This window comes from Acanthopagrus latus, chromosome 15 (genome assembly GCF_904848185.1).
Source record: "Acanthopagrus latus isolate v.2019 chromosome 15, fAcaLat1.1, whole genome shotgun sequence".
NCBI classification, from domain to species: domain Eukaryota; kingdom Metazoa; phylum Chordata; class Actinopteri; order Spariformes; family Sparidae; genus Acanthopagrus; species Acanthopagrus latus.
In genome coordinates, this window is record NC_051053.1 from 24,163,485 (window position 1) to 24,185,177 (window position 21,693).

At 41.9% G+C, this 21,693-nt stretch overlaps 1 protein-coding gene across 5 annotated transcripts in view; it reads right to left on the bottom strand.

Annotated features, from left to right (window-relative positions):
* Positions 1 to 21,693, bottom strand: part of ehbp1 (EH domain binding protein 1) — a 144,768-nt gene that overhangs the window by 107,818 nt on the left and 15,257 nt on the right. For all 5 annotated transcript variants that reach the window (XM_037123874.1, XM_037123875.1, XM_037123877.1 and 2 more), the window contains exons 3-5: positions 17,930 to 17,987; positions 17,743 to 17,838; positions 14,078 to 14,131 (exon numbers count right to left, since the gene is read on the bottom strand). In XM_037123874.1, coding sequence (XP_036979769.1) covers positions 14,078 to 14,131; positions 17,743 to 17,838; positions 17,930 to 17,987 — 208 coding nt within the window. The remainder of the gene's footprint in view (positions 1 to 14,077; positions 14,132 to 17,742; positions 17,839 to 17,929; positions 17,988 to 21,693) is intronic.

The window sequence follows — 21,693 nt, forward strand, 5'->3', positions numbered from 1 at the left end:
CTAGCGTCCTTTATACTCCCTGACCTTCCCAATGAGGTCACACTTGACTTGAGCTCTGTTTGTGCATACATTTCTGACATGTTGAAGAGATGTATCTGATACTCACATCACTGCAGCCACACTGGACGTTTACATCACATGCTAAGACATCGACTGGGAGAGTGGGAAAAGTAAGACAGATCTAGATTTTGCCACTAGGGTTCTCTCGATCAAAACAAAACACAAGAAGTTAGCAAAGTCTTGTGTGGGGAAGGCCGAGTGGAGAGTGGGGCACAACCACTGCTCAGCCAGACCTTCCAGAGGAGTAAACATCTGGAGTCACATCAGAGTCTAAAAACAGTCACCGGTACCACTTTTTTAATAAGGATTTACTGTTTTCCTTTATCATTTATGATAGTAAATGCAAAGTATCTGGGTTTGCAACAAAATAAGCCATTTGAAGACGTCACTTTGGGCTCTGGGAATTTGTTATAAGCGTCGACTTATCAGCTAACCATTTCAACGATAGTAATCATTCCACTGTAATCTGGTGTTTTCATTTAGCTTTTCTAATTAGTCTGCATCATGCTTCATAAAAGTAAAAGTGCTTAGATGGACACCAGGCCAGTATCTCATATCCTCTCTGTCTCCCTTCATTTATGTCCCTCCCACGCTGCCCCCCTCTCTCTGGCTCGCCTTATCAGTGTGTCCAGGGTGCCCTCCTCTCTTCGACTCTCCGGGTCTTTCTTTTGGGTGGCCCTCAGTGCCCCCCACACACACTCAGACCCAGAGCATGCACTTCAGACAGGGGGCTAATGGGAAAATAAATTACCAGCAGGCAAAAGCCCTGGCTCTGCACTTCTGCTGGAGAGAGAGAAAGGGACACGGGGGGTTTGGGAAAGAAGGGGGGTGGTCAAGAAATGGAAGGAGAGAAGGGTAGAGAAGACTCAAATGAAAGACATAGAGGTGGATAGCAAGGAGACGACAGAACGAAAAGTAGAGAGGGGGGAAAAGATGGAGAAAATGAGGGAGAGAGGGTGATGGAGAAAGAAAGACGGAGCCAAGAGGGGGAGGTAGGGAGGGAGCCAGATAGATAGGTCGACAGGATTATAGCAGGAGTTCATCCCTGGTCTATGAAGTGCCTGCTCATCACTTTTCCCACCATTTCACCATCTCTGGCCATCACAGAGGCCTAAAATGGCCAATAACATAGCCACACACACACAGCCGCTGAGCCAATACCTCAGCTCCTGTATCTGGGATTGATAACTTCCCCTGCATGAAGCAGCAGTTCAGATATCAGCACGGCAGATTCACCGCGGTGGCAGACATCGATGGAGGTGTGTGTCCAGCAAAAGCTGTGTCCACATGTATAAAGTTGGACAGATCTGAGTGCATGAAGAATGTCGGGGCCATATGTATGTGTTTACGTGTAACTGAATGAATGCCGGTGATGGTCAACCACCCAAGTTCTTGTGAGCTTTCCTGCGTTATCGTACAAACTCTGACACAAAATACACACAAATAAGGCAGAACTGATAAAAAGCCGAAAATCGTCACTGTGAAAGCAAGAAAATAACCTCTAGCAGGGACAGACTGATAGTATTACATTCATGAAAAAGTGTTCGACCTTTCTTCTGAGCGAGAAAACTATTGTCTTACTACTGAACTATATCCACCAAGAGTTACACCGGGGAGAAAAAACACACCTACAGCTCAGCTGCTGGGGAGACCATTAATGTTTACATCCTAATCTGCCTTTCATTCATAAGTAGGCGCCTGCTTCCTTCTGCACGGTTTGTGGGTATCGTTGGATAGTAGGGCTGGACCTGAATATTCAACTATTTGAATATTTGTTACACAGGTAGGTATTTCGTTTTCAATTTCAGGATTTGGACAGCCATACAACCAAAGTAGTTCTTACATGATACAGCTCACAACAACTCAAGACTTGTCTAGTGTCACCGTTTCAAAAGGAGGCAGATATCTCCAAAACTCAACAACTCACATCATTACAATCTTCAAGTAAACATAGCACCTTGGGTAAGAGTAAAAATATTCATTTTAGATTTCTGGGTGAACTATCCCTTTAAGCATGTTTTAATGTCAAACCAGGACACGTACTGTGATGACTGTATTGTGATACCATCCCATCTTGGTCTAGCATCACGACCAGATAACAGAGAAGAGGATGCTAAGAAGCTCAAGGGTTTGGTTGATAAAACTCACAACAAGTTCTCAGACTGGAACTTCTTTATTTCGGAGATATCAAATGATGATTTCCAGGTGCAGACATGACAGTGATTTTTGGGGCGAATCCGAATCGCCACACCGACTGCATTCTCACTTTAAGGATCTGTTTGTTTTAGCTGTTTTAGGCAGGCAGCTGAGATCTGACAGAGCTATGATAGGACCCTAATCCAGAGCAAAGCTGATTTGCGTAAGGGAGAAGAGGAGGGGGAGAGAGGGTTAAGATGGCCTGTGACAAGAAACAATTGCCCCAAGTGAGAGTCTGCCTCTCTCCCACCCTGCTCCATGACAAAGGTGTACTCTCCATGCTAAGTGACAAATCTGGGGAGACAAAGAGCATTAGCAGGGTGATGCTCTGCTTCAGTGCCTCTGATTGTGGCCAACTCAAAGAGAATCTAATATGGATTTTAAAAAGAGGAGAGGGAGAGATTAGAATGAAAGAGAAACAATGAACACCTTCTACCAAGGGGGAATTAGTGGAGGGATTGGTTAAGGAGCTGGTGTGCCTTCGTGTGTGTGCATGTGTGTGTATGTGTGCGCATGGTTGAGCGCCTGCTCTTTGAAATTCCTTTTCCATGAAAGAACAATAGGGTTCCTTAATTCTGTTTATGTGCATCTAGATGTGAGACACTCGCATAAAAACACAAACGGCTCCATCTCACACTTAAATGTGTATGTTGTGGATGAGCTGTTTTGTCGATTATTTTTTCAGAAGGATTTAGTAATGGTGAAACAGGAACAGAAATAGGAAAATCAATTTAGCAGATTCGTAGATGCCTTAAAACCACTAAGCATCAAGGACGGAAAGGTTCGCCCTGTGCCTCCACAGGCATTTTTCTCCTGTAAAATGTCAACAACAAGAGTTGCTTCAAGATCTATATGCATATTGTATATTTGTGGGAGCATTTCACTTGGTTGCCAGTTGCCTTGAGATGCACTGATCGATTAGCCAGAGACTGCAATTGACCGGTTTTCAGAATGACCAGCGAGGACAGGATGTGTTTTGGGACAGCAAAAAAAAAAAAATGTAACCAAGGGTTCTGAGATGCACATTTACTTTGAGGATGAGGATGCATTATGCGCTCACATGTCAAATGCTTGCTCATTAAAAAGCGAATCCTTACCTTCCACAATAAAAGCTCCCATATACCAATATAAAGTAGATAAATGCTCAAATTCTAAAATCTAAAGCTAAAATTCCCTTTTCAGTTACAGGCCATTAAAATGGCATGTTATTTTAATTCATTATTTAATAGTCAGTGTTTTATTACAACCATTTTTCATTTGAATAAGGTAACAAAACATGTTTGTGTATGCTGTTAATTACAATTCTTAGAAAATCTGAATCTCCAGCTAAGATTAAAAAAAAGGAAAATCGGAAATAAGAATCGGTCAAGAAAATTGTGATTGGTGCATCTATACTTGTTGCTATAACTTCCAGCGGAAACATTAGATGATACATCGGTGCGTGAGGAGAGAAGAAGTTGGTGAACGTAACTAAACATAATATCAAGTAAACATCAATATATTACCTTGTTTGTAGACATTTCGGCTTGTATAACAGCTAGATTTTCACTGGCAATGGTGTTTATTTTGAAAATAACCACTATGATCCTTCGCTATTTCAAGATGTCATCAAACTCCATACTGTTTCACTAATGCTCAACAAAACTTGTAAACAAATTCTGAAAAGTGACGTAGCAGTTATGAGCAGGAATGTGTCATTCGCCACATCTTCGCAACACACATGGCTGTCTGCATTTACTGCAAGTCACCTCGAATTCCTGACCCCGTCCTCTCTGGGTGCGGTACTCCAAGTAGAGATTTATATCCCAAACAGAGACAGAGACATGTTTGGGGATCAGTCTAACTGTCAGTGGCTGGCTTAGCACTGGCATCAGAGCACATCACAAGACCCTATTCATTGCCACTTAGCAGAACAGTCGCCTCAGTTTGCCAGTGGGTGTGTGCGTGTGTGGTTGTGTGTGTGTAAAATGCTCATGCAAACACACACTTGCACGTACTCAATGCGAGCGGATCTTGAGGAGATAATGTCAAACGAGTCACCCTGCACACAAGTTTAACCCAAGTTCACAAACGTTTCCATGCATGCACACACATAGTCTTTCGCTGCCACCACCCACACACCCACACACACACACACACACACATCACACGGATCTACCGAGCGAACCAGTCGCCCACGCAGGCCCAGCGGGTCAAGCTTGTGGATAAACAGGGGGATTTGCAGAGGGCAGTGTTTTGAGGGCCACACAGGCTTGTCTCCATCACGAGCAGCCATCTTAAGTCGCACAGAGGAAAAATAAATAACTGAGAGATGGAGATAATAACTGTTCCGCTGTCGTTGTCCAATCACGCATCACATCGCGCCAGAACTGTCTGACCACCCATCAACGCCATGCAAGGCATGACACCAAAAACGAGGTGAGGTGGGGATGAAGATGAGGAGGAAGAGTCTGATGAGAGGAGGGCAGGTGACAGGATGTGAAGCCATCAGGTGATAGAGGACGACCTCAGAGATGACTGATAACTGAGGGTGTGGCAACCAATAACATGTGACTGAGAGCCTCAGATGAGATATCGGGACTGCAGGCCTCAGAAATTATCTTAAAAATGGGAGACTGAGGTACACGGACAGACTTGGAAAATGTCAACAATGGTTCAATAAATGATTCAAGAAAACTGGAGCTTGTTATTTGAACATTCAACAATGTTTAAACAAAGACAACATAATGAAAATAGAAGAAACAGACAGTCGCATCTCCATCGGCCTCGCTCCTTACTACTATGGCTTCTTTTTCTCCCCCATTCACTTCATTGTTTCATCCTCAAACCTCATTTTACCCCACCCCGAAAAAACCTAATACACTAGACACCTCTGCTGAACTTGCAAGCTTGTTTGTAAGGAAATGTGTGTGTGTTTATGAGCGCATGAGCCACTGTGTCTCTTCTGGGTCAGGTTGGGGACAGGAGGCAGGAATAGGAGGAGGAGGAGGCACCGTCAGTTTTCTAGACTGCTGTACATCGTGCACTGGCAGCTCCTGCAGGGCCAAGACACGCTCGGCCTGGGACAACAGCCATCATCACAGTGTAAAAGGAAAGAGCTTCAACTGAAGAAATTATATGCTCCCTGATATTTTCATTGACATAAATGTCTTTTGTTGTCATTACTTCTGCTGATAGCTCACCATAGTGACACATAGTATACTTCAGTAAGAGAGGGGGACAATGATACAAAACCAGATCTTTTTCATAGACTTAAATCATACAGCCTGAAGAAAGAAGAAAAAAAGAAGAAGAGGACCAATGCAAATATGTGATATTATCAGTTATCTTATTGATATTTGTCATGAGAAGCATGTAATTATCAGATATTAGTATCTGCAGAAAAATCCATATTGTGCATTTCGGCAATAAAGGCTGCCAGCTGGCATCGAACCACTGACACCGAGATTATGAGATGTGTGTCACAAACCTCTGGGATACCAGCATGTCAAAGATTTGCTATTATAAATACCCAATGTCAGGTACCTTAGATTAATGTTATAGCATGCAGAATTGTTCTTTTTTGATTTGTTATATATAAATCAACTGGTCAGTTAGCATGACAATGGACATCTGGCATTGCTAAACAGATAAATATAAGGAGATAACAACAACGACACATACTTCATTAAATCATAGCTGTTATTTTGACCAACCAATCACAAATCTGCCCCATTTACAATACCACTCCCCTTTTGTGCACCAAATGAGATGCATTATCATCCATTGCCAAAATATTGAACACATGGTATGATCTGCAGTTTGTATCATCAACATCTCGAGTCAAAACACACCAACTTTGGCTGTTGGGTCTATCGTACGATGGCCACACAGGTGGGAAAACGGATGTTTCCCAGGTGACACTTGTGTTTTGATGTTTAATGTGGGGTCAAACGTCACACTGTATGAGGCAAAACAAAAACCTGTCTGGGCTGGTTGAGACTCTGCATGTGTGTGTGGGCTAGAAATGTATCTATATATGTCTGTGTCTGATTGTGGGGGGGAGTGTGTCCGTGTGTAGGATTATATACAGTTTGTGTACGCATGCCGGAAGCCTGTGTGTCTATATGATAGAGAGGCACTGTGTGTGTGACATAGTGTACATAGGGCTCTGTGTGTGTGTTTGTTGCAGTGTCTGGTGACATCTGCTGCGTTGTTGGCTGAGAGCAGAGCACAGTGGGCTGCAGGAGCCTCAGACTAAGGAGATGAAAGCTGAGGTCACAACCTGGACCAGTGGGACAAGACACACTCGCAAATACAAAGTCACACATGCAAACCTAAAGACATACACACAGTGCACACACAGACACACACCCACACACAGCAAACATATGTCTCCTACACACAGCTGGCGGGGGGGGGGGGGGATACAAGCACACAAGGACGAGAGACTAAGGCAAAGATAAAACAGTTAAGCAGACAAAACAATATGTAGAGACTAAATACAAAGCTGCAAACACACACAAACAGAGAGAGAGAGAAAAAAAATGTATGAAAACGATGATGCAAGCACATAAGCAACGCAGCACATCAGGGGCAACAGTTTAATCAGTTTAATTAACAACACATGCATGTGCATGTAAGCAAAAACACACACACAGATAGAAGATACGCTGTGTGCCAAGCGAGAACAAAGCAGGATGTGCGAGAAGACTCACACGAGTAGATTTATTGAGGTAAGCAAAAAAAAAAGTGAAGCTTTTTCCATACAGTAACAGTAGGTGATATGGCCTTCCAAGTACATTGTAATTTTAGATTATTTTTAAAATTAGCCCATTCAACTTTCAATCTGTTAAATATCAGAAAACCCCATCAAATCTTCACAGACCTCCGGTGACTTCTTCAAGCCAATAGTCCAAAACAAAGACATCTAAATAATAGTGATATACGACAGAGAGAAGCAGCAGATTCTCATGTAGGAAAAATGGATTATCTAACAACTCATTGTGTCAATAATACAAATGTCTCCCACATGGCCACCACCCCACACACACTCAGACATGGTCACACACAAATAAGACACCTGCACAGATTCATAGTTAGAGAAACACACACACACAACTCATGGTGGCGGTGGTAGCAGTTAGTCAGCAGACCAGCCATGTGATGGGGTGGCGTGGTGTGGATTAGGGGCCAGTAAGCCTATTACGGCGACAGGAGGGACCACCCGGCCTCCACAGCCACCTACAACCCATTCACACACACACACACACACACACCCACACACACACACACACACTGACGCCCAAAAACATAGCTCTCCAGACACAGGTGCAGTTTCTCACCAAAGACGCCAAAAATAGAAACACACACACAATTTTTTTTGCTGAGTTTAATTGTATAAAGCAATTTTCTCCATAGTTTGTGTGTGTGTGTGTGTGTGTGTGTGTGTGTGTGTGTGTGTGTGTGTGTGTGTTAATTTTCTTATTCAGCATACAATTCTGTATGTGCTTCAGTGAACAAAATAATACACATTAGCTGCAGAAAATGGCAGCATTTAGAGCTGTGATAGTTATGTGTGTGCGTCTCTAATGTGTGCTTTCTGTGTGTTTATGGTTGTGTGTTTGTGCCCGCATGGGGAGGGGTCCAGGCATGGGGGGTAATCGCCAGCATCTGTTGCCTCTCCTCAGGGCGATTAATTAGATTAAATTAATTTGGAAAGCGTGTGTGAATGTGTGATCCCACACTAAGAACCCCCCTCCTTCCTACAGTGACACACACACACACACACTCACAATAATTTACGTTTCCACAGCTCTTAACCATAAAGCATATATTATTTAAAATTAGCACTGTGAGCACACATGAACAACGTGTGCGAACACACACACCCTCTTCTTTCTAACACAATAAATTAGGCCTTTTCAGTTCCCAAACTATTTAAGAAATGGGAAACGAGCAAAGGTGAAAACTTTGGAGACACACGCGTGCACACGAGCGCAAATTAATCCCAATTTGTCGGCCTCGGCACGGGAGAAACTTTTGGGATTTCATACTTCATACCAGCTTTTGTCACCTTTGCGTGAATAGCTGAGGGCTGAAATAATTGTGTTTTTCTTCCCCGAGGCCCAGTCAGCGCTCACAAGCCACTGGCCTACGTAATGTGTTCCAGACAGAGAGAGAGGAAGAGGAGGGGGGGGACATATACACACTGAGGCTATGGGTACAATACAGAAAGAGGTTGTGTGCGTGTGTGTGTGAGTACTTGGGTGTCATGGTTTTTGACTGTGTGTGCGGTGAGATGAGTGTGTATCAGTATGTGATGGTGTGTGGCTGTATGAGTGTGTGTGAGTGGGAGGTATGTGGCGTGGAAATGGCCTTAATGGAGTTGGACGTGGTCCACAATAGACAGGACATCACCTCAGAGACAGGACTGAAAGAGAGAAAGAGACTGAGAGGAGAAGCGACAGAGAAGGGAAGACAAGGCAGTAACAAGATGGCCGTCAGGGTGACGGAAACATTATAATATGCAGTGATTAAAACAAATCCCACAATCACTGTCAAACTAGAATGGCATTGAGTAGAGTGCATACCTCCACTAAGGCCCAACAGTCCCCTTTGATTCAATCAAGCCTAAATCCAATATGAAACTGTTTTATCGTAATTTAAGTTCACCAGATCTAGGATGTGCATCGGTCTGTACTTACTGAAAGACACCAGCCACATTTTCACCAAGAACAGTGAATTATATAACATCGTTCAATGTTAAAGACAGAAAATTCACACCACAAGTTAATGGGATCTATTCAGGGCCATGATTTCATGGATATCTAGTCAGTAGTTTTGGGGAATCCTGCTGACAAACCAACAATACTGTCTGGACATCCAGCATTATCAGATGTACAACTATCACATTTGGATATAACTAGAAAAAAAAAATCAGTATTCACCAGGTTTTAAAACATTTATAAGGGGTTTGTGTCAAATCTTTTCCCTTTAAGCAGCAGAAGAACAGTCACCGTTAATGCAGCGATTGTGTAGGTATAAAACAGGCAGTCAAAAGCTGTAACGTCTGAAAAGTGGCAATTTCAAAATCGATATTTAAAAAAATGTGGAAACATGTAGCAGACAGCCTGTCAAACAGTGTGAGCGGTTATAGATTCTTTTTCTGAGTGACACTGATGAAATGCTAGTGAAAAGGGTGAAGTATGACTTGGAGGGAGAGAGACGGGGGAGGAGGAGGAAGAGCAGGGAGAGTGGGCCTCTGAGTGTGTATCACTGTATATTCAATGTATTGAGACATGATAGCTTCTCACTTTGAATACAACAGTCCTTTATATGTGTGTACGTGTACGTGTGCGTGTGTGTGTGTGTGTGTGTGTGTGTGTGTGTGTGTGTGTGTGTGTAAATCCTCCCACAAAGCTTTGAAGATGAGTGAAGTTGGTCATCTCCAGCTTTGGTTGATATGCAAAAACGCACACACAGACATACATACACACATTAACCCCCCCCCCCCCGATATTCACATGCACGCACAAAAGAGCCCGTCAGCACAATGCCTTCAAATATAGCCGTCCAATCTTTTGACTCTCAATTTGCCCACCTTTTTGATAATACGTGCCTATTTGAAAAAGGGTGAAAGGCAAGGGTAGCATGCAATTTAGAGATACTACTGTGTAGCCATTTTCAGCCTGCCACCTCTCCCTCTCCCGCTCTCCATCGCTTTCTCCCTCCCTCCCTCCCTCCCTCCCTCTCTCTTTCTCTCTCTCCATCTTTTGATTATGCGATTCGCCTTGGCAGACGAACAAATAGAGGAGAGAAAAAGGTAGTGTTTGACACTGCCATTTTCAATGACAAAATACAATCTAACCAGGGCCAGTAATTCGACGGGGAGGGATTAGCCTAGCGCGAGGTTGGCCCCCAGATTAAGACGAAGCCACAGCGCGGGGATCTTGAATTTCATCATCTCCGGCGCTCGGGCACAATGGCGTATTCTTCCCCTTTCTCCTCCGCCGTCTGATGAGGGGTCAGGAGAACTCACCTCTCCTCTTCCTCTGTTCCTCCTCCTCCTCATCAGAGCAGCTCTCACTACTGCATTCATTCAGCCCTCCTGACTTTATATTACCTTAGACACCTGAAAGGTGGGGTTGATGGGTGACCAGGGGAGCTTTCAATACACTCATGCAAACACGTGCAGAGTCAGAAGAAAATATGGTCAGATCAACACAAACAATTGATGTTTGTTGATGTCGGTGTGATCAAAGGTATAAAGTTATCCAGACATACATGCAGCCACACAAAGTTACCTTTCCTTTCATTGACAAACATACACAGACAAACACAGGTGACATAAGGGGGTGATCCAACAGATTTAACAGTGAAGAGGAGAGGGTCTTTATAGATGTTAGGCTAGACTGCCCTCTTGTGGTCAATGACTATAGTTCCTTAGTTTCTACTCATCTGCTGTGTTACTGGAGAGAAACCAGGAACCAGCAGCACAACCAAATAATATATAATTGTATTATTATTTGACACAGCAGAGCATCAGTCAGGGGAGAAACAAATGCCTCAAGGACTTTACAGCTTTTACATAAAAGCTGGCAATGCATGTGCATGAGTTTGGAAAAGCAGAATAGATGGAATAGATGTTTCTAACAAAAAAGCAACAAAAAAAATTTAAAAACGGAGTCTAGTGGACTGGACTCAGCCCATTAAGGTAACGTCAAATCCTGGCAACATTTTAGTACAATAGCTGGTTGCTTCAGGCCTCCTGCCAGCTTTAGGTTTCAGTTTTAGCCATCTACAGAAATAAAAGCTTAGCACTCCTGCACTGGGAAATGATGAGATATGTAGATTTTTTTGACATCAATATGGTTTGTAGTTTTTTTATGCACCTGCTTGCTTCTGTTTATCATTTATAAATACCTATCAAATAGGTTTAAAAGGCAACCAAATATTATGAAAAACACTTTCTCAACATATTTTCTGAATAAATAAATACATAACAAACCTTCAATCTTAAATTCACTCCATAATTCTCTCATTTTGCTCCTGCAATCATTTCATTACTGTGCTGGCTCTACAATGTGTCTGAGTCTAAAGTTGCCTTCTCCTCCCTCCCTCCCTTCTTTCCTCTCCATTCCTGCTGTCAGGAGAATGGTGCAGCTTTGATCTCTCTGTCATTAGTCAGGTATGCAGAGACACGGTCAAACCCACAAACTTGTCTTTTTCTCTCCCTTTCTTGCTCTCTTTTTGCTTTCTCCCACGCTCTGTCCGGAGAACACCGCCTGACCTGCTTGTCTTCTCAGCTTTATATCAAAGAGAGAAAGGTGGAGCGGAGTTTTCTGCTGTCGTTCCTTTGAGCTTGACGTGTACAGAAAGTGACAGTGGCAAAGCACTCAGCTGGCTCTCTTAAAATCCTCTCTATCCTGGTTGATCACTAGCGATGCCCCACTCACTCCAGTCAATAAGTTTACACATCACAGCATTTAGTAGTTGAGAGTATCATTAAAGATTTATTTGCTCATCTTCGTCACTCTCACAAATGTCACTTCATTGCTTGAGTTTAAAGATTACACAGCAGTAAATGTTTTCTTAAATGCAGTATCCATCTTTAACTTTGTAACCACTCTGTGAAAAGCTTCTATGCCAGAAAAATCAAAATCAGGAGCCACTGCCAAAAGGAACATAATCAGAGCCTGTGAATGACAGCTGCACCACAGTACATTGTGTCAACTGTGAAAAATTAAATCTAACATTGAAATAAATAAAATCAAGACTTAAACAGAGTGAAACTGGAGAAAAGATTACAGAAGTGACAGTTCAAGCAGCCCACGCACAGAGAATTTTGCAATTCAGTCTCTCTTTCCAAAAGGTATTCCTGCAAATGTTTAACAATAAAAGCCTGGGAGGTTTGAGTTTGTATTAACAGTGTGACACAGTAACTTTAACGACAAACAGGAGCAGTTGCTCACAATGAGGCTTCGCACTGCAGGCTATGTAACAGTATAAACGCTAATGAACTTCAGTACAACCTGAAACCAACATCGTACTGGTGAGGGTTCTCTCTTATGGACGTTGGTATGATTAGTATTGTGGCAAAGTGCACACAGCTCAGACATTAGTACCGCACCACCTATGGAGCTGAGCTAATCAGCTATCCTCGGGGTCCTGCTAGCTAGCCACATGCTGCTAGTTGTCTCAACTTAACATTAAACCTGACAAATACCAGTTCAGTTGGCTGTTACAAAATCAAAGGGGTTGAGGCTTGTACACAAAAAAACGTTAAAACAGGAAACCTAACAAACCCAACTCGGGCAAGGTATAAGCTTTTTTTTTTTTTAAATGAATTATATTTTTTTCATAATACAGCAGTTTTGGCAAACACATTTAAAGGCTTGCATTTCTCATAAAATTCAAAGCTGGCATGACGTGCAACAGTTTTGATGAAAGACCCTAAAGACTTTATTAGTTAGCTTTCAAACTAGGCTTCACAAAAACTGCAACCAACAAAAACAAATATGATGAACAGTGAGAGACACTTGATCACTTGAGGAGCTTAACCTGAACAGGAGATCAGTCTGCTCCTGAGATTGGTGTTGCCAGACATGGACAAGCACGTGTGACAGCAGGGACCGACCAGGTTGAAGTGAATCCCTACCTGATCAAAACGCCCTGATCCCTGAGGCAAAGCTTGACCTCTGAGATTGCAGAGTCACATAGAAAGTTTTAGTTGTATCACAGTGGCAGTAAAGTGATACTGAAATGTGGTTTCAGAGTACAAACTGACTCTCACAGAGACAATATTTCTTTAAGAGTTCAGGAGAGGATTACATTTCATTGCCACAGAAAGTATTAGTCATATGTTATTCAATAACTGTTCTACTACAGGCTAAAATAAGAAAGGCCAGTGTGCAAGGACAAAGCCTCATTTGTCCAACATGTCCGTATTACTTGGCGACACCCCATCACAGAACTGGCACCAGCACATGCATGGAACACAGAAAATCACTTTTGAACAGCACGTTTCCTGGCAAGCCACCGGCAAATGTCAAAAATAGTTTCCCCTTCTCTCTCTTTTCCTCTGCTTCCCTCACTCGTCCTTGAATCCGTCTCTTCAAGGACAAATCTACTTTTCTCCACCCTCCCTGTGTTTGTTTGCTCATTCTCTGTGACTCCTACTATATAATGATATGTCTGTTCTAATTTGTGTGCCTGCCTTTGTCCTTGCCTTGGCAAATAGCCACTCTTCCCTGTGTTGGTGTTACCTTGAGCAGTGGTCTAACATTGCAAAGACAAGACAACAACTGTTTCATTTTGAATATGCTATTGTTAAAAATATGTGTTAACAACAAATGAATAAATTAGTAAGTAAATGGGTACATAACCACAGAACCTCATTGTAAATTTATGCAAGTTGCTACTGGATATTTCACAGGCACAGCTGAGGTTGTTTGGCTTTAAATGAAATTTACTATCACAAATAGTCAGTCACACACTTACCTGTGCCAAACAATCACTGGGCATTAAAATGTATGTCAACTATGTCATTTGAGGATGTAATAGCTATGCCTGACCACATGGTGGCAGAACCTGCACATGTAATTTACTGTGTAAAGAGGCAATACCTAGAGAAGAGCTGAGGATGAGGAGTTTATTTCTTTGTCTGACTGTCATCAACAAGACAAAGAAATAAAACAAAACAAAATTTAAGACAACAAGGCAGTTGTCATCATTAATCATGAGTTTACTAACTCCCGACAATAAAGAGAGTTTGTCAATGCAACAGAAAAGATGGAAAGATTGATGGGACAAAAGGAAAAAGACATAATCTAGTACTCACATTTTCTATGACAAACGTCCACTCTTTGTCTTCAAACTCCTCTGCATGGGGGTCCTGTGAAGGCAACAGAAAAAGATATGCCTATGTAAAGGATATACAGGATATGAGTGAAAACTGCAGCCACAACATGGTCATTTGATGCAGCATCAAAGCAGACAGACTTAAAACCCCAAACACAGAAAATGCCAGTGTAGAAGTAAGTGACAGCTCATCTTCTCTGCCAACAGTCTCTCTGTTCTCACTCTACTCACCCACTGACCTGGTTCATCTGTCCTCCTTCCCGTCTCATACATGTGTTCAGGGTTTGGTAATAATGAGGTAACTTTTCATCACATGATAATAAGCTACTGACTCTTTGCCTGATTGCAAAGACTGCTGACTGTCTCTGTATCATCGGTCGCCAGTTTATTATGCACACCAGAGGAAAATACACTCTACAGCTCTGCCATGAATCCTAACTTCATGAAGAAGATTTTAATGTTCCGTTTCTGTATTATTTAAGAGAGGCGTCGATTCAACTCTAAGGTCGTTTTAGAGGCGGCAGTTTGTGGCTCTGTTGAACTGTACTTCATTATCCTGACAGTCATTTTTGTTGTTTGCCCTTTTTATATCAGAGAGGACCAGGTAGGCAACAGAGGCACCTCTCTGTATAATGCAATAGATGTCTAAAACACCATAAACTACCACACAGGTAAATCAACACCTCCCTAAAATATTTTCAACATAAACTCAACATTATAGCCTTCATTAAAGGAGAATTTGCCATAGGATTGTTCTCTTCGCATGCATTATTTTTAGCTACTTGAAGCTAATAAACTGGCAAGTGTGTCTATTTTTGTTAGGGCTGGGAGATGTATACGATATATATCATTATGGTCGTATACTGTACACAGCTAAGTAGATTTGGATAGTGTTAAATCATTATACATAGCTGAACGTACCAAACATCTATGAGTTCTCACATGTGCACACAGAAAAATGCAAAATTACAGATGTCTATCTCCGTTTTTCAGTCCAAGTTGCCTCTCTGCTCATATGCTGTACTAGTGTCTCTGTCTTATCTCACTTCCTGCCTGCTTAGCTGTGAGAAGATGAGAGGAGACAGTAATGGAGGCAGCCAGACAGCATGCAGCCCTGCCTTACTGTGCTGGCATAAACGATCTTCACTGCCCTCCTGGAGAATATTCACAGATCACTGCTGGACACACAAAGACATGCAAATCTAACCTATCAAACCCGCCCAAGTGAAAATTTCACCAACCACTTTTCTGCATTTCTCATATCATTAATATCAAATAAATACTTTGGGCTTTGATACATTTGTTTGCTATTATTGCCAATAGTGTTGATATTACTTTTGTCTTTTACAGACAAAATGATTCATCAATAAAATCAATACTGAGTATAATCGTTTGTTGAGGCTGCAGTACTACACGTGCATGCACACACAGGGAAAGACATGCACTTTCTGTCTGGCTTCGCCTGTGACACACCCCGGGAAATCAATATTCCTGCAGTCTGGCACAGCGCTAAAACACAACCCCCACATGGGCACAAACACACACAGCAAGTCATCCTACTACATTTGAAATCCTCTGTTATTACATAAACTGAAAACTAACAGAGCATGACATCATGAGCCATCTCAGTTTATGCTGCTGTCTGCAGTGTTTTAGTGCTGCTGCGAAAACATTAGCTGAACATTATTTTTTTCTAACATTGTTGTTAATATGTTTCAACATTAACAAGGATCTTTATAGATCAAATATCAAAAACTCTGTATTGGTGCAAGCAAACATTATGCTCTTCTACAGGAATGGAAAATGCAGATACTATATCATAAAATAAAATCTCAAACCAGGAGCTAAGTGTTTCATTAAGTATTGGCTGCTGCCCACTCTGCACTTTGTCTCTGTTAGGACTGATACTGTCTACAGGATGCGCAGTCAGAGGGCTGCCCAGTTAAGTTACTTATTAATTTCAGTATGTTCCTGCCTTTTACAAAGTTCAGCTCAGGCTGTTGGTGGTGAACATCTCCCTGGGGTACAGGCTTCAATCCTGCTGTGCTCAGCTATTTTTACTGCAGAGCTTCAGGCCAGACAGGAGTATGAGAGCATCTCCAAATCACTGTCAGTGTTTGCTTTAGCCTTCAGCTGAAGGAATACCTAAACTGTAAGATTTTGAGTATTGGATTTTTACAGATATAGATTCATATACGGCATTATTCTTGATATTCAAGGACTACTCCTGCCGCAGTTTAGGCTTATGCATCAATTTCATTTGGAAACTTGAGAGACAGATGGATAAAATCACTGCAGCAGAGGCTGGGATAGGTGATATGATTGTACATTCACCACAATGCAACCAACAGAATATTTTGTCTAATGCTCCCTGGATGGTAAATGCTTACATCCTTCAAACCTCAAAACCACTGCTGGTTGTGCAGGCTCTCTGCCATATATTTGTAGTTAACAGACATTTTAAAACATGCTGAGTAGGTCTTTTGGGGAAAACAGGTGGAGTCCCTTAAAAAGCAACTATATGAAGTTTCTCTGTTATACAAAACCCACGGAGAAATGACATCTGACTTTGCAATCCTATGCCACAGTGGAGTCATTGTGTAGGTTTTTTTACACTCTGCTCACAGACTAAAGGTTTGCATCTCATTGATCTAAAGCTCCATATGAAACTGTGGAAAGCCTTTTAAAGTTAAGCAAGACGACTGACAAAAACCTAATAAGATGACAGTTTTGTCTCCAAGCTTAATTTGCACTGTAGCAGCTGTGCAGAGGCAATGTTATTTGATGTGTGGTTTTATCCAACAGATGTGGGTGAACTGTGCCTTCAGTCACCTTGCCTTGTGTCTCACTACAAAAACAGCTTTATTACTTCCTCTGGGACAGGAAGTGGAAGTGGGCCCAGAGTAGAGAGACACTGATATGTACAGTAGTGCTCAACAAGTATAGACTCAGCCGGTGCACATGAAAGTCTGACTTTTTTTCAGTGTGTCATGGTCTGTCCAGATTAATAAAGTCTCAGATTTTTGTCACCATGACTCCTGTCTGTCAATGTCTGCAAGTGAGTCCACATGAAGGGATGAAGTCTATTTAAGAAACTGAGAGAGGTAACAAGACACTGAGCTCTGAGCTAGCCTGTCAGCACAGAGGCCCAGCATGTTTAAGTAAGCCAGGCATGGTGACAGATACTGTCTATGCATGTGTTTCATTTACAGACACAACTACAGTATTTTACTTTACAAGACCTTCCGGTCATAAAGCAACTAGAAAATTTTCAAGTAACAGCATTTTGTGTTTCTCAAAATGAAAACAAAAACTCCCTGAAGTCAATTTTTATAACAACCCCGCTCCATTATCAATATCAAATCGTATTTTTAAAACTCTAATTCTTGTGTATTATTCATTAATCTGCTAATTATGATTTTAAAAACCCTTCATTCACATTGTGTTGCTTTCAGCTGACATTCATTTAATTGAAATCAAGCTAATCCTAAAAATTAAAATCAACATTTGGGACAAAATCTCACATTCTTATTACTGTCACTGTTAATCACTAGCGTATAGATCATGTTCTGTTTCTGTTCTATTCAACCACATTCCATAACACAGAACACGCGTCTCAGTGCTAATTAAACAACCGTACCGTACCTTAAAAAGAGTGACAGTGATCTCAATGTTCTCTGGCACAGGCCACACCACCACTCCTCTGTAGGGATTTTTGATGCCAGGCTGCCAGCTGTGGGCCTGCAGGGCAGAGGGACAAACAATGTAAGAAACATTCTTATTTAATTGTTTACTTAATTTTTTTTTTGAATGCTAGTTATCAAATACAAACCTTGGAAGATTTCCGCCGACTCCTGCGTGTCCAAACCACCACCAGTTTGTCTGGTTGCCTGTGAGGAAGGAGAGAAAAGACAGATGAGTGAAAAAGGCAAAAAGGGTATTTGTTCATCAATCTACCTATCTCTGTGCCTCTACTACCTACGCATTAGCACGATAAGACCGTCGGTCCAATTGATCATCACTTGTATCTTAATGCCTGACATTTTAAAACCCTGATAAGCTCCCTGCCGTACACACACACACACCAACAACAACATTGCATACACACACACACACCTGCAAAGCCACTCACGGTATGAATAAATCATGAGCCACAGCTACACCCTGACTTTGTCTCTGTGGACTGCAGCACACGCAGCAGAACACAAACAGCAACAAATACACATACAGGAGGTTTATGTGACAGGAGAAACACTGAAGGAGGCCGAGAGTTGGGACAACCCAACAGAAACCAGGTCAGAGTCGCACTGCAATGATAACTAACAGCTGTAACCCGACAGCCAGAAATGAATTAAATGTAAAAGCAGAGAGAGGAGAATATAAAACATTTACTTCATTTTGAAAAACCACAGCACTGTTCAGTGCAGTGGTCAGGGTCAACTCAGCAGCTTTAGCAGCATAATCGTCATGATCGATTTAAGTAATCAACTGTAAATATTGAGGCAAATCGAGAGCCTATGTTCTTACAGAGCAGCACCTGACCTTCACACACACACATCCATGCTTTACAAATCAGTAAAAATAAGCCTTATGGAGCTGCCTCATAAATTACAACTGACTTTTTATTTCGCCCGTGATGTGAAAAAAATACCACGACAAATAAGGGACTAACAGAAGCTCTCCATTACGTCTTGTCAGCCTGGGAAATCATGAAAACAGCCACAGTCATTTGTTTTGTTTATAGTCCTTTCATAAATTATTTTTTCGTTTCTGTGGCAACTGTTAAACAATATCAAGCATAGTATTACGACAACAATGAAAAACAGACATTTAACAATAAAGTGCTCGAGATCATCGTCTACAATAAAGATGCGAGTGAACACATCTCACATCACAAGGATTTGTTTAACAGAGCTTTACTGGCAGGTTTAAACCATCGTTGGGAAAGGGAAGTCTGTATAGGTGATATCCTGAAAAGCTCTTTACTGATGGTAACGACTCATATTCAGAAGGTGTGATACATCACTGAGGATTACCTGTCCTTTCCCTTTTCCCTTTGCCACTAGAGTCTCACAAAGCTGTGACACAGAGCAGTTAACTAGCTGACAGGTCTGCACGTGCCTGTCTGTAACCTCTAGTGCAAATATATATTGCAAAATTGAGTACGTGTGGTGTTGGGGACAAAAATGTTCTGACAGTGAAATGTGAATTTTTAATATAAAAATGAACCTTCTTTGTTAAAATGTTATCTTTTATACTAACATTTTGGTATTACTATTCTGGATCAGCCCAGTACTGACTAAGGCCATTCAGCATCGGCCATGATGAGACTGATTTTCCTTGTCAGTGTCATTAACAAAAAATCCTGTTTCTCTTATTATCTACATTAATTCCTTCACGCCAGGCTGCCAACTCAGGTTTTTAGCGCCATAGCTACCCTTGGCCTCATGTTACCTTACATCAGGTGTACTTCACTGACTTTGATGCTGTGAGGCACACAGATTTTCAATTTGGGAAGAGACGGCACCAGTATCAGATCAGTGCTCAGCAGATACCCTGACCTGAGATATTAGGATTAAGAAAAGAAAAGGTTGATCAGTGCATCCCATTATTTTATCCCAAACCTGAACCAAATTGGCAGGACCCGACCCTGGCTTATCTTAATACCTTCACAGAAATACAGTGAAATCCCAAATTATAGTACATAGGTCAAACCACGCTTTGGCTTTGGTCAAAGACAATCAGGTAGGGGTGCCCTGGTAGCTCACCTTGTGGAGGGCTCTCATCATCTAAGGCTGGGTTTAATTCTAGCCAGGGCCCTTTGGTGCTTAGCATTCCCTACTACTCCCTCTTTCCTGCCTCTCTTCAGCTGTCAGTATCCAATAAAGCCCAAAAGGATTGAAAGAAAAAAAAAAAAAGAGTGGAACACTTAACAGGTGCCAATCAATAACACTGTCAAGAGAAAATCCTGGGTTCAAGTTCTTGTGTTGGTTTTGCTCTGTGCTCCTAAGCTTTCCAGCTACAACTACAAATCTGATGCCCTGTTATTGAGCCCGACCTCTGACCCCATAACGGAGAAAAGAAAGGGTGCAAACTGCTCTTCAGGGATCAATTAAAAACACTTTATTCTGTTGCGTCCAGGCCGACATCAGTATCAAATAAAAACAAAATGGGACACAGACCTACCAAATACACAGTTGACAGTGTCACCACCTACCCTGTGCACCAGAGAGCCCTGACATCTTTTAATTCCAACAGCAAAACATCCCACTGAATGTCTCAAATTCTTCAACAACAAAATGTCAGTGACACCCACCTTCCCCTCTCTTCTTCGTCTCCTCTGTCTACCCCTTATAGTGTTGTTGCTGTACCTGTTGTGTTTGGATGTTTTGTGAAAAATGTGATAAGTAACCAATAACAAAAAAATAATATTGCCCAATACATCATTATTAAATTCTTGAACATAGTGGTATCTGCCTCATGTAGTCGGGGGATGCTGTTTTTACTGGTAAGCTGTACTACTGTTTGCTCCAATTAGAGGCGAGAATGCCACACATTGGTTGGCAAGGCATTATGACATCTCATAAAAATACAGTCAACATGTGGTGATAATGAATCCCTATCTTTGGAAATATCCATTTATCAGTGGGTTTCAGATATCTGTGAGTGGTTTGAGTGCACATTCTCCAGGCATAGCAAGCATAACACTTGGTGTATGTGCAAACGGGCCCTGGTGTCAAAGACTCCTGAAGAAAAACAGCAAAGCAGTCATACTGGGGAAAGAATGACTGACTCTGTGACGGAGACAGAGAAGACACAAAAGAAAGGGAAGAAAGAAGAAAACCGGGGGACAGAAAGAAGAGGAGTGAGAGGAAAAAAGAGCAGAGCAGAGAGGAGAGAGGAGAGGAGAGAGGGAGAATGACGGGCAACAATTTCAGCCTTGAGGAGAGGCTTCACATAGAGAAGCTATTGTCCAACAACACAGGCCATATCAGAGAGCACACACACACACACACACACACACACACACACACACACACACACACACACACACACACACACACACACACACACACACACACACACACACACACACACACACACACACACACACAAATTACCATTCCCTTATTTTTCTTCCCTTTGTACAGTTCTCCATGTGCTATGACAAAAATTTAAACCATTCGCCTGCAGGCTTACTGACTCTTCACACTTTCTGGTGTCATTCCCTCGAGTTCAGCTCTAACCTCAGGCCTGCACGTTCCTTCAGTGTTTAACAGGAATCAATGAGCCATCAGAGAGGAATGCCACAGCAGAAGAAACAAATCTGATGAAGATGGCCGCAGAGATCCCTCAAGAAAGACTATGAATGTGTGTGTTCATCATGAATGTTCACACGTAAAAAAATGAAGTCCTTCCGTTTGCATGAATTTGAGGTATAGTTTGTGTAATGACTATAAGAATGTTAGAAAAAAGAGGTAATGGAGGGTTATTTAACCCTCAACAACCTACAGAGCTGCCAACAGCTTAAAATGGCTATTGTTTTAAAATGTTTAATACCTTGTAAACTGCTTATTTAACTCTCAGCAGCTGGAT